The sequence below is a fragment of the Poecilia reticulata genome, linkage group LG3 (genome assembly GCF_000633615.1).
Source record: "Poecilia reticulata strain Guanapo linkage group LG3, Guppy_female_1.0+MT, whole genome shotgun sequence".
Taxonomy (NCBI): domain Eukaryota; kingdom Metazoa; phylum Chordata; class Actinopteri; order Cyprinodontiformes; family Poeciliidae; genus Poecilia; species Poecilia reticulata.
In genome coordinates, this window is record NC_024333.1 from 3,057,671 (window position 1) to 3,069,942 (window position 12,272).

Here is a 12,272-nt window from a genome sequence, read left to right on the forward strand (position 1 = left end):
TATATATGACCAAGATGGTCAGTCTTTTGTTTTTGTCAGTTTCAGTTTTATTATTTGTTTTCCATTGGCTGTTCTACTCCTAATTTCACTGACTGAACAAATTAAAGTTGTTTTTCCATCTTTGACCAAGCTTGTGAATCTATTGGTGTATTTCAGTGTGCTGTACTGGTGCAGTTATAAATTAAATGTGTAATTAAGTAAAAAAAAAAAATAGAGAAACATTTTAAATGAGTTCTGCTGATTTTTTTAAAAAAAATCAGATTGGTGAACATGTTCATGTTCACGTGAACATGTTCATGTTCAGTTCATGTGAACTGAACATTGGTCTCTCATTGCAGCTGTTCATATGTCAGTATTGTTTCCTTCCAGAAACACTAAAAGAAAATTTTTGTTGTTTTACTTTCTTGATGTATTAAAGAAGTTAATAATACGTGGTTATATTTTCATTTAGTACGAAGAATTTAAAGGACCATGTCTAGGTTTTCTTTCTATCCATATATAATTTATTTTTTTTGTACTTGTTGCTACGGTAACAACACACGTCCATCTCGCCCCCTCTTCTCATTAGGATGCTCCGGTCCAGACCCAGGTCCGGCAGGCTCTGGCCCGGCCCCGCGCGGCCCACGCCCTGCGCCCGTCCGCCTCCAGCTCCCAGCGGATAATGGGCGACCTGCGCAGCACCAAGTGGAGCACCCGCAGGGAGGAACGCTACAGAATCCTGTCCAGCCACCGCACGGGGCTGCTGCGGCCCGCCGAGCAGGAGACCCCCCAGAATGAAGCCTCAGAGGACGGAGAGGACAGCAGGACGGACAAACGGTGCGGACTGGGGGAAATCCAGGTGGTGGATCTGGTCCAGGAGGACGAGGAGGATCCAGACAAACTACTGAGGAAGGTGGGGAGGAGTTTAAGTTTAAATACTTAAACTGCTTTACAAAAGATGAGGCCTGAACAGTCATGGTGAAGATATGTTTAATTAAACCACAATACTGCAGATAATTGGCACTTTTTTTACTCTATGGGTATATGAGTTTTATATAGCTTATGGTTATGTTTGTATTTGCTAATATTTAAGGTTTTAAACCAATTTCTACTTGTGTCAACAGAATATTCCTTGTATTCTATTTTATGATTATAGTAGTAGCATTCATACTAGGTGTGGATGACATGGACATGAAGTTTTATCACAATATGTTGTGGTATTAATGTGATAAGAACTATTTAATCCTTTTTTATGTAACTTTATGGCAGCAGTCATCTCCACAAACAAACCTTTCCATTGAAACAGGAAACAGTTACATGAAGACGTTTGATTTGAATCACTAAACTAAACACATTAATCACATTTTCAAATGATTAGGATTTATCAATACTTTTGTTGAACAAACGGTGGAGAAAACGTTAAAATTAACAAACCAGGCAATATGGATTGTTTTTTTTTTATATTAATTGAAATTGATCCTGACAATAAAAATTCTTATAAGTTCCCACCCTAACTCAAAATTTTTCTATACATTTGTCATATTACTGCTACTAATGATTGGCTTCAGTTTATCAATTCACTTTCACTAGTAATACTTTATATATATATATATATATATATATATATATATATAAAAATAATTTTTTTTTTCAAGTTTTACCAATTTAACAAAACCATGACAACATTAATCAACTTGCTCCATTAGAATGCTTTATTGAATCCTTTATGTGGCCCGGACTAAAAGAAGTGAGCTTAGAGGTGAACACAAATGATTAATTTGTCTTAACTGCGTCATTGTCTCTGCTGCTGCTGACTCCAGACGCTGCCTTCAGACCCAGAGGTGATTCTGTGCAACAACACCAAGCTGCTGCGGGAGCGGCTGGCCGTCTCCGGGGAGAAGCCGGGGGTGGAGCACCGGGAGCACAACGACGACTACGTTTACGACCTTTACTACCAGGAAACGGTCACACCAGGCTGGATCCAGGACATCCTGTCTGTCAGGGCTTATGCTGACGACGGAGAACTGGTGTGTGTGGATGGATGGACGGACAGATGAATGAGTGCTGAAATCTGAGTGAGTGACTGAAGAAATGGGCTCAATTACTGCAGAGGGGCTTTCCCTGCTGCTGCCTTTGTTACTGAGTAATTAGTGTTACATTACCCAGTATTGCTTTATTTTTCTTTTTAACAATAGAATTCCTTGAAGCGCTTTTATTCACAAACCTTAGTCCAAATATGAACATTGTAGATTTGAGCCTTTGCCAGGCTGCCACATAAACGCTGCTCCTCCTCCTCAGGTTCCAGATCTGGTGGTCCATGAAGAGGAGGTTTATGATGATGAAGATGACGAGAATGAAGAAAGCAACTGGAGGAATGACTACCCTGATGAGGATAGTGGTTCAGACAGCGACAGGGAGCAGCGCTATGGAGGTAGGCCTCTCAGTGCTGAGGTGATGGGAACCTCAGCTCTGCTCCTGTTTGCCGACGGCTTTTACTTTTTGTTTCTAATGAAAAACTGTTTACATGAACCTGATGGGTTTTATGGTGACATTAAACCAGAGATGGAGGATCTGCTAATGTAGCTGTGGAAAAAAAACTTCGTCCCACGCTGTGGGACGAAGTTTAACTCTTTAAACCTGCAGGATATTAAGCATTTCTAAAAAGGTGGCATTGTTAAATATTGTAAAATAAATCCACTCTTTCATAACTCAATTTTTTCATCTGTCATTCCAACTCTTAGACATTATCATCATAGTCAGTTATGGCTAATAGATATTGTGCTCCAATCAGTCCTTTGCTCTTTTACTTCTGCACATTACAGTTTGTATAAAGTTGTGTATAAAAGAACCGCCCTCTGATTTTTAGATTTCTTGTATATTCACTGACAAGCATGTCAAACTTGAATGTAATCATTGCCAAGGAGTGTGACAGAATGAGGCAATAGGATCCTGGAGTCGAACAACACGTGTTACATCTAAATGTTTCAGATCATTGAAGACGTTTTGCTGCTAGAGTAAATATAAAACACTCTTAAAAAATGTTTAAGGGATAAATATCTGACCAACAGACTTGGCTGTCAGGTGAGCTGTAATTAGCACCTTTGCTAAATGAACAATTTCCTCTGATTGATCACATTTTTGAACAGCTGAGCTCACATTCACCAGTCACATCCAGAGATGATTACTACCAGAATAAAAAAGTACCTTAAATACAATGTATATAAAGGGCTTATCTCAAATTTGCAAAAGGAAAAAAAAAAATTGATGATCCTCAAAATGTCCTCTGTGGACTGACTCATTACAACTGACTTAAAAATGTCAGAGCAATGACCGAGTCAATTAATGTCATTGTATCAGTCTGGAATAGTTTTGATTGTGTTCATCCGTCATGTTTTTGTTTTTCTGTGTCCAGACTACTGGGAGGAGGAGCACTCCTACTGCAGGAGGAACTGGCAGCGCTACCAGAAAGACGTGCTGCAGGAGCTGGGCTGCAGCGGCGAAGACGACGACGAAGACAAATATGATTCTGACTGACTGCTGCACCGCAACTTTCCAGCTTCCTTTTCCTCAAGATGCCTCACTCTACGAGCTTCTGTGTAGCAGAGAGTACAGAATAAAGAAAAAAAAAAAAACGATCTCAACAGTTCAGATCTCCCAACGTTGGTGTGGTGTGCCAAAGTACTGCAGCATTAGTCCCAATTCCAGAAAGCTTCCTGCAGGTCGGTCGTCTCTCTGTTACACAGGCTCAGGGAGGGAAAGCGTTTCCAGAAGGAACCAGAGCGTCTGTCTTTATTTTTAAGCTGTGCTAGAGTGAATCTGTATGTGGGTGTTTGTTCCACGTGAATCGTTGCACATTAGTGTGGTATGCCTCGTACGCTTCGTGCCGTTCAATACTTCCGTTAGCGAGTCGTCTCCAGACGTGTGTGTGTGTGTGTGTGTGTGTGTGTGTGTGTGTGTGTGGTTGCAGTTTTTAGGGTGTTTGCATTCTGTGCATGGTAGTGCGTACATAAACTAGTTTGTTTTTTTTGGGGTGGGGGGGTTGCTTTCTGCATAATGTGAAAGGCTGGTGCGTAACTTTCTGTTGTGGATGTGCGAGTTTGTGGTTTGGATAAAAAAAAAATCAGTTTGGAGTTTGGAACGTTTTTGGAATGCTTGTTGAAATTTAAAGTTTCTGTAAATATGTAGATGTGTAAACAAAGAAAGCTTTGAAAATAAATGAGTCTGTTTTTTCTTCTCTACATGAAGAAAAAAGGGCTTTGGTAAAAGATTTTTGAAACAGTTTATTTCAGAATAAAGTGCAAATACTACATAATTAAAGGCAGGAATAGTGAAACCAGCCATTCAATATAAAAGGAAGAGGCTTCTCTCAATGGGAAGCAGCAATACGCTAAACAATAGAAGAGTACCTGTATGATTTTACCTTTTGGACAATTTTCCCTAATTTCTTTCCCACTCGCTATAGTAGAAATTGCCTATACTGTTTTTTCACATACCACTTTACAACCACAAACATTTAATTTGAATTTTGGGAGAAATAACAGCTAATACGACTTATCAAATAGTTTGTGAAAAGTGTGAACTATTCCAAGGTACTGTGACAGTTTTCAGCAGTTCTTTATATTTAATACATATTTGTCTCTTTTTTAGCTATATATCAGGTCAGTTCCTCATCAAAAACATAACCAGAGTAGTGTTTTAAGTTTTTCAAGTTTTTTTGGTGTGCTTAAAAATGGCACTATGTTCCTAGAAAATGTATATTCAGCCACCAGTGTGACTGTAGTAAGTCATAACGGGTCATTAAGCTGTATATTTCTCCATACATAAATTGCATTTATGTATGCGTGGCAGCAGCATGGTGAACAATACAAAAGATGAGAGCTGCTTGTTTCCCAGCAGAGTTTCCTGTCTGGAGGAAACGGGCTACTCTCTTTTGTCCGTCTCTGTCAGGACGCAGAAGCAGGTGTACTGGGTGAAGAAAGTCAGAGAACCTGCAGGACGACATGTTAGCAGACCGGACATATTGAGATATTCTAATATCTTACAGTGCCTACCATTGGATGTTTTACCCTTCTATTGCTTTTACAAATCAATCATGATCAACAATGCTTTTTTTTTAATTAAAAAAAAGTGTTTCCGTTAAAAAAACATTTAAAATCAAGTGAATAAGTTAGTGCAAGTGATATATCGTTAAATATAAATCGCCAATCACTTCCTGTCATCTTGGTCTCTATGGTGGCAACCAAAGACTCTGGTTCTTGATCACATGACTTGCATGATGCAAAAAATTAGTTTCCATTGCAGTTTTACCAAATACATTAATTGTGATACAGCTGAAAAACCATCTCATCCTCACACTTTTTTTTTTTTTTTCAAAATTAGCATTTTTCCATTTAGTGCATTTATTTTCATAGTTCCAATTTGCACAATTTTAAGGTAAATGGAAAACAGTTACTGCCACTGGCACTTCACTCAGGTGACATCTATTCCACGTGTGGTCAGACCAGTAACACCATTCGGCTGGACCTCTGTTGAATTAGGTGCTGGATATTTATATAATCGTTTATTTTACATTACTCTTTTTTACATAGAAATCAATTTTACTTTACAAAAATAAACTCATGTTTTTTGTCAAAAAAGTCACATTTTGTTGCTCATGAATGAGTTGTAAAACCTCCCAGGATGTGTGGCGTACTCACGCAGCAGCTTGATGATAATCGGAGGTCTTTTGGACTCTGGCAGATAGACGCCCAGGAAGTAGACGGGAACACCAGATAGGGCGATTGCGATCCCGATCAGGGAGTTCAGGGTGTCGCTGTACAGAGGAACTGCCACCAGGAAGACAGCACACAGGCAGAACACCACGGGGTAAAACAGTGTGAGCTACAGAAGGGCAAAACCGGGGAGAGAGGGGGGCTAGAGTAAGAATATTCTTTATGTAAGAAAACATGTCAAAGCACTCGGCTTTAATCACATAACTGTTTTTAAACTAGACTGAAAAATCTTGTTTGTGTTGTTTTTATATAGATTAGTTCAACCAGATTGTGCTTTAATCACATCTCCTCTCTTCTAATCAACCCCAATTCAGACAAATGAGTCAATAATGTTACCTTGAGAGGTCTGGGTCTGTCAGGCTGCTTCCAGCGAAGGTAGATCTGCCCGGCGACAGACAGACCCATGAAGAACCAGTAGCTGAAGCTGTAGTAGTTGATGAGTTGGAAGACGTCTTCCACTGTGAGGTAGATCAGCGACATGATACACTGGGCAGGCAGGGAAAAAAAAAGAAACAGAAAATGTTTCAGCTGGAGATATTTAATCACAATCCACAGACAGAAAAGGTCCTTAAAATCCCTTGTTTATTTCCAACAGTGTACAACAATGCTTGTGAGACTTTTCATACCAAATACCTCATCAGTAAATGCAAAAATGTCCATCTACTGCCATACTAAAAGTAGTAAAAGACATTTTGAAGCAATAATAGCATAAAATAGTAAGAAACATTCATAGTTTGCTTGTTTTGTTATTGTTGCTTTTTTAAGACAAAAACAACTATTTTCATCCATTTCAAAAGTAGGTAGAGAATATTTTGTTTTATTGCAATTGGAAAGTGCTCTAAGATGGCATTTTCAGCTTCAGCAACGTTTCAAACAGGTGCAGTGATATATTTCTGCCACTAAGTGTCACCAAATCCTCCAAAGTCTTAACTTCCTCCCCCTGTGCTTTTACCATTCAGATTAATTTAAGGATGATTTCTTCTCTTACATTGAAAATCAGCGCAGGGATTGGAGTGAATCTTTGAATATGGATCATGGACAGAGCATCTGGAAGGTGACCCTCCCGGGACCCTACAAAGAATAACCTGGACACAACAAACATGACTAGTTTTAATATCAACATAACTATAATGCTGTTTGCTTTTACTTGATGTTAATGAGTGGATAAATGCGCAGCACCTTGAAGCGGCTATAATGGAAGCATTTAGGCCTCCATAACAGGACAGCGCTACAGCAATGGGGATTATCCAGTTCATGACGCCCAGCGTGTGATCTGCAAATGTCTGTGGAGAACACATAGAGGTAACATTATGAAAATATTCTCATTTCCATAACTATGTCCTGATCAGACGCAGACTGTTAACTCACCACCGCCACAGCATCGCTGGCCAGTATGGCACTGCCATCCAGAACAGCGTAGTAGGCCACGTTGGTGAGAATGTAGATGATGGTGACAATGGGCATGGAGATGGCAATGGACAGTGGTAGGTTCCTATAACAGCAGCACATCTGATCATTTAGAAATGTTCAGACTAAATTCTTTCTGAATGGATGACAAAGAATTGGAAAAAAAAAAAGTAATAATGACCTCTCTGGGTTTTTGATCTCTTCTGTTACAAAGTTGAGCGTGTCCCAACCGGAATATGAGAAGAGTGCCGAGTACAAGGCCAGAGCAACATCACCGGGGTCTGTGGACGAGCCCTGGAAGGATGACTTGAAGTTGTTTGTGTAGCCTGAAAAACCAAGGAAGCTGTTTTCAACTCTATCCAAATAAGTAATTGTCATCACATTGTGGACATAAGGCAGGTCACGACTTCTCTTGGTAACCCGGTTAAGGTTTGCAGTAAGAATGAATGCCAAGTCATTTTCTTCCAAAAGCTGGTAGACTAGGTCTGAATGTAAATTTACAAAACACAAGCAAATTGCATCTTAGACTTTAGTGAGGCTTGTTAAATGTCACAGTTGGGGAGTGCACCAGTGCAGGTGAAAAAGAAAGCAAACTGGCTTGGCTCGTTTGGGAAGATTGCCAAGATAAAACCTTCTTTTCCCTGAAGAGAACAAGCCCTCCTGTTTACGTGATTCTGAACAAAACACTTTGAGTTGAGTTATGCACAAATTTCCATAATTTTGCTAGTTTGCATTAATTAAAAAAAAAACCTCAATTTATACCTATTATAGCCTTTTCACTACTGTTAGCCAAAAACTAGCCATTTAAATTAGGATCAACTTGACCAAAAAAATATCATTTGTTAAATAAGTGACAATAAATTAGTGTTTGGTTTTAGGTGTTCACAGATACGTCCTGGGCCATGGTTACCACTTGTATTAATTAGTAACATATGCTTTTCAAAGATGTTATTTTTCCATTCATCCATCTTTTATCATACATGCTTAGGATCGCAAAGGGTGCTGTTACCTCTCTTCAGCAGTCAACATGGGCGATGGGTTAAGCATGTATGATAATGAATGGATGGAATTATAAACTTAAAATTACAGAGTTGTTTATAATTACACTCATATAATAGAACTGCCCTGCTTAGGCTGGCAGCATGTTGGAGTAACTCTGCTACGTTGCTGTTTTTCTTGACTTTTGTTTATAATTTTTGGGGGTGAGGCATTGCTTTAGTTTTGCCTGGTCTCTCTGACCAGCTTTCTAACCCTTAGAGATAGACATGAGAGGAAAAAGCAAATGACATTGATTAGCAACGGTGTCATCCAGGATAGGTTTTGTGGTATGTTGGGTCTGCTGTCTGGACATTAAGGTATTAGTACTTTATGACAGTCATGCCATAACTCTACTTACCCTGGCCCAGCTTGACAAAACCAGTAATGATAATGACAATGAGTGCCGCCACCTTTGCATAGGTAAAGATGTCCTGTACACGGGTGCCCCACTTTACATAAGCAGAGTTTATGAATGTCAGTAAACCTGAGAAGAGAGAAAAACTTCACACACAACTCAACAAGGACATGAGCAAATAACAGAGGGACATTGCATGATTCAAAGGTACTTACATATGCATGCAGCAGCGACGAGGCGGGATGCTGTGTATGGGGGCTCACAAGTTGGGAACAGTGGTTGTACCAGGTAGTTTGCGAATGTAATGGCTATGACGGCTTGGCTGGTGGGTTCAATGATCAACAGTGACGTCCACAGGCGAATGAATGCAATGAAGCCACCAAATGACTCCAGGATGTATGCATAAGAAGCCCCTGATTTGGTGATTGTGGTGCCTAGCTCAGCATAGCAGAGGGCCCCAACAACCGAGAACAGGCCGCCAATGGCCCAGATGACTAGAGACAGCCCATAGGAGGCGCTGTAGATGAGCACGCCCTTGGGAGAGACGAAGATGCCAGAGCCGATCATGTTTCCCACGATCAAACTGACCCCGTTGAGAAGCGAGATCTCCTTCTTGAGCTTCATGTGTTCTTTGGGATGATCCTGACGAGAGGAAGACTGACTGGCACTGCCATCCGATTTGTCGGATCCTTCACCGCCGGCCATGATGTTGGTCTTGGGGCTGAACCAGTGGTACCTGCGCCAGGATGATCCTGCCCCCTTGTTCCTAATTGACAACCTTGGGCACGAACTGTCCAACAGATCCAAAATACAGTCTTTGTTATTAAAATGGAGCTGAAATGTTCAGAAGCAGCTTACAAAACAATAAAGGCCTCCTGTATCATCTACACTCCGCAAAGGGGCAGCAGTGTTTAAAAAGAAATGGAGGTATTGAAGATGTGTTGTGCGTACCATCACACTTTAACTTTCATCTTTGCTAAAACATTAGAAAACACTGTAGTTTTAGATACTTCTATAAGGCTCACCTGTCATTCATCAAATCTGTGTCATGAAGACGTGACAAATGCACCAGGCAGATAAAGGCGTGATCTTTATAGACGTTAGCAAGACAAGACATGGCATGCGCCTGATGTTCTGTTTTGAACAGAAATCATGTCTCCACCCTCCCCTCACCAGATTTCCGTATAAAAGGCACACAGTACCAAAAATAACTCCTGGATACAAACAGGAAGCTGATTACATTGTTTATTGCTCGTTCTTGAGAAAAAAAAGTCAACTCTTGGGAGAAGGCTTCAATGACCCAATGTTTTGCTTCAATGTTGCGTCCTGTTCAAAGAATCAAATGCAGAGCCACTTTATTTGAAAATCTACCTATTCCTTAAGCTTTTACAGTGTGGTAAATGTTTGGATTTGTGAACAGCAGACCCTTATACAGGATTTATACAGGATACAAATATCTATATTTTTGCAACATATAGCTCCAGCTCTACACTGGTTGGAGAAAATCAGTGGATATGAATTGTCCAACTTTGGCCACAGATTCTCAATTGGACTTAAGCTTGGACTTTGACTAGACCTTTTAATACATGTATGCATGTATGCATGGTCATATTGCTCTTTATAGCTCAACATGTGGAGAAAAATTGTTCACCGACATGTTAATCTTATCAGCACTGGACACACCGTCATTGTATGACCAGACCCCCAGTAGCCCATGGCACAACACTGTAACACTGTGAAAACACTGTGAAATAAACAGAGTACAGATGGATAGTTACAGAGCTGTGACTATATCCATCTCAGCATAAAAGAACAAATTATTTTCACACAGCAACTTTTTCTCTTTAAAACATAAATAATGATGGTGGACAAAGTCTTAAAATCCAACCTTTTTCATCCCGAATTCACTATTTTTCATACTTTAGATTTAGAAAAACACTGAAATCAAATTTCATATATATTTCAATTTTCAGGATGTGGGGACCTCACGGATTTGTGCCATTTGTTTTTCAACTCAGTGAGTAACAAGGAGTATATGAGGAGCCATGACTCAGATAAACATGAAAAAACTGGCCTGAGGAAAACTTCATCTTCACGCATTTCTGTGTTTGTCTACCTTTCTTCGAAGGAAATCTCAAAACTACTTAAAATAATGTGTAAAGCAAGCACTCGTAGTTTACATTTCATTGATATTCAGTCCAGGATAAGGAAGTAGATCCAAAAAACCCCAAACAAAGTCAGGACATAACACAGTATTAATAACGCAAATGAATTATTTCAATAAGTAAAAAGTAGAGCGGAAGTTGCAACCCTAACATTGTTGGGTTCATTTTTTCCTCCTGCCAATAAAGGCTCAAATTTCGCCGAACATCTGCCGCGAGCGACTTGAAAACAAATATGAAAGAAAACGAGCCGCAGTACCCGGTGCTTTCTGTCTGCATTAAGCTAGCAGGTGTCACATTTATTTTCCGCTCATGAATTTCAAAATACAACCAAATATTGTGTAATTTTAGAGTATTAAATTTTCTATCTCCTATCTATTCAATTATTCTTTTATTTCAAACTTTTTTCATATTTAGTTTAAACCTCGTCTCCAACCATTTGCAAAAGCATACAACTTAAGACAGTGTCTAACGATATTCGTGTAATCTTTTTCCTGAACTCACTTCCTGTCATGGCTTTATTTCGCTGACTTGTCACAGACATATCTCTTTTGTCCAAGCTAATAAAATGAAAACAGTCGTTCGAGCATCAACCACAGACAGCATAAACCCATGATGTAAATGTTCGGTCTTACCTCAGCTGTTTTTTTTTTTTTTTCTTCCAATTATTATTTCCTGCGTTGGTGTTTATGACTGGCAACCAGCCCTGCGCCGCACCGCTCACAGCTGATCCATCTGCAGCCAGTAAACAGCGTGCTGCTGCTGCTGCTGCTGCTAGGGGAGCGTCATGTGACGAGGCATCCTGTAACACAACATGTACTATCTGTACAATACACCTTAGGATACATGATGATACTTAAAGAAATTATGATAACAAATCCAGATTCTTTATTCACAAAAAGAAAACACCACTCTGTGGTGACAGATAAAAAAAATAATAAACTAGGGGCTTCAAATATTTGTTTTGCAAATAAAACAAATCTGAAAATTGTGTTGCCCATTAAAATTCATCTCCCTTTACTCTGCTAGCCCAAAATAAAATCCAATGAGACACATTGCCTTACAGCATAGAGGTGAGGTCCAAGAGTAGATTTAAGTGTCTGCTTTGTTGTCTGTAAAAGAACATTTTGTAACAGTAGATGTTTTGCTATGTGGGTCAACGGAGATTGTACTTTCAAAGAAGTGATCAGGCAGGGTGACATCACTTACAGAAACCTTGGAAATATTCACATCTTTTCTGATAACCAGGTCCAGAGCGTGTCCTAGATTATACGTTATGCTCTTTTGATATGTTGAGTCAGACCAAAGCTTTCAAGCACATCACACAGGATGGGTGTTGAAATCTCACATAATTATCAAACAGTCATAATCAGTGCATATGACAGATACAAACTCATTGAAGTCAATTATAATTTTTTTCACATATTTTGGGATTTTGTATAGAGTTAGTGTAAGAGTTTGTTTCTGGTCTTTTACCTCAAGTCCCAGAAATTCAAAAGAGTCAACATTTCCCAGGAATGCTTTTTTTTACATCCAAAGAGTGTAAAAAAAAAACACTTT

The 12,272-nt window shown here is 39.5% G+C and overlaps 2 protein-coding genes across 3 annotated transcripts in view; one reads left to right on the forward strand and one right to left on the reverse strand.

The window, feature by feature from the left end:
* The window catches only part of slc7a6os (solute carrier family 7 member 6 opposite strand), a 5,094-nt gene extending 850 nt beyond the window's left edge, over positions 1-4,244 (forward strand). Inside the window, exons 2-5 of the mRNA XM_008404887.2 lie at positions 569-892; positions 1,800-2,006; positions 2,278-2,410; positions 3,392-4,244. Of these exons, the coding sequence (XP_008403109.1) occupies positions 569-892; positions 1,800-2,006; positions 2,278-2,410; positions 3,392-3,513 (786 nt within the window). The 3' untranslated portion in view covers positions 3,514-4,244. The remainder of the gene's footprint in view (positions 1-568; positions 893-1,799; positions 2,007-2,277; positions 2,411-3,391) is intronic.
* slc7a6 (solute carrier family 7 member 6) lies at positions 3,992-11,478 on the reverse strand. 2 transcript variants are annotated; one of them, XM_008404889.2, is made up of 10 exons: positions 11,348-11,478; positions 8,766-9,340; positions 8,554-8,679; positions 7,339-7,483; positions 7,119-7,242; positions 6,930-7,033; positions 6,739-6,835; positions 6,087-6,236; positions 5,676-5,859; positions 3,992-4,967 (listed from the first exon to the last, which is right to left on the reverse strand). In XM_008404889.2, exons 2-10 carry the CDS (start codon positions 9,253-9,255, stop codon positions 4,900-4,902), a joined length of 1,488 nt encoding a protein of 495 aa, XP_008403111.1. In that variant the 5' UTR covers positions 9,256-9,340; positions 11,348-11,478; the 3' UTR covers positions 3,992-4,899. The 2 variants fall into 2 exon arrangements, with proteins under 2 accessions (XP_008403111.1, XP_008403110.1); XM_008404888.2 differs by lacking the exon at positions 3,992-4,967 and having other exon boundaries at positions 5,690-5,804.
* Between the last annotated feature and the right edge of the window lie 794 nt (positions 11,479-12,272).

Bases quoted from the DNA above. Each gene is read 5' to 3' on its own strand.
- slc7a6 (XM_008404889.2), bottom strand. From the start codon at position 9,255: ATGGCCGGCGGTGAAGGATCCGACAAATCGGATGGCAGTGCCAGTCAG. The intron at 7,243-7,338 runs GTCATTATTACT...CTGCTGTTATAG, and splicing joins GAGATCAAAAACCCAGAGAG to GAACCTACCACTGTCCATTG. The intron at 7,034-7,118 runs GTGAGTTAACAG...TGTTCTCCACAG, and splicing joins CCAGCGATGCTGTGGCGGTG to ACATTTGCAGATCACACGCT.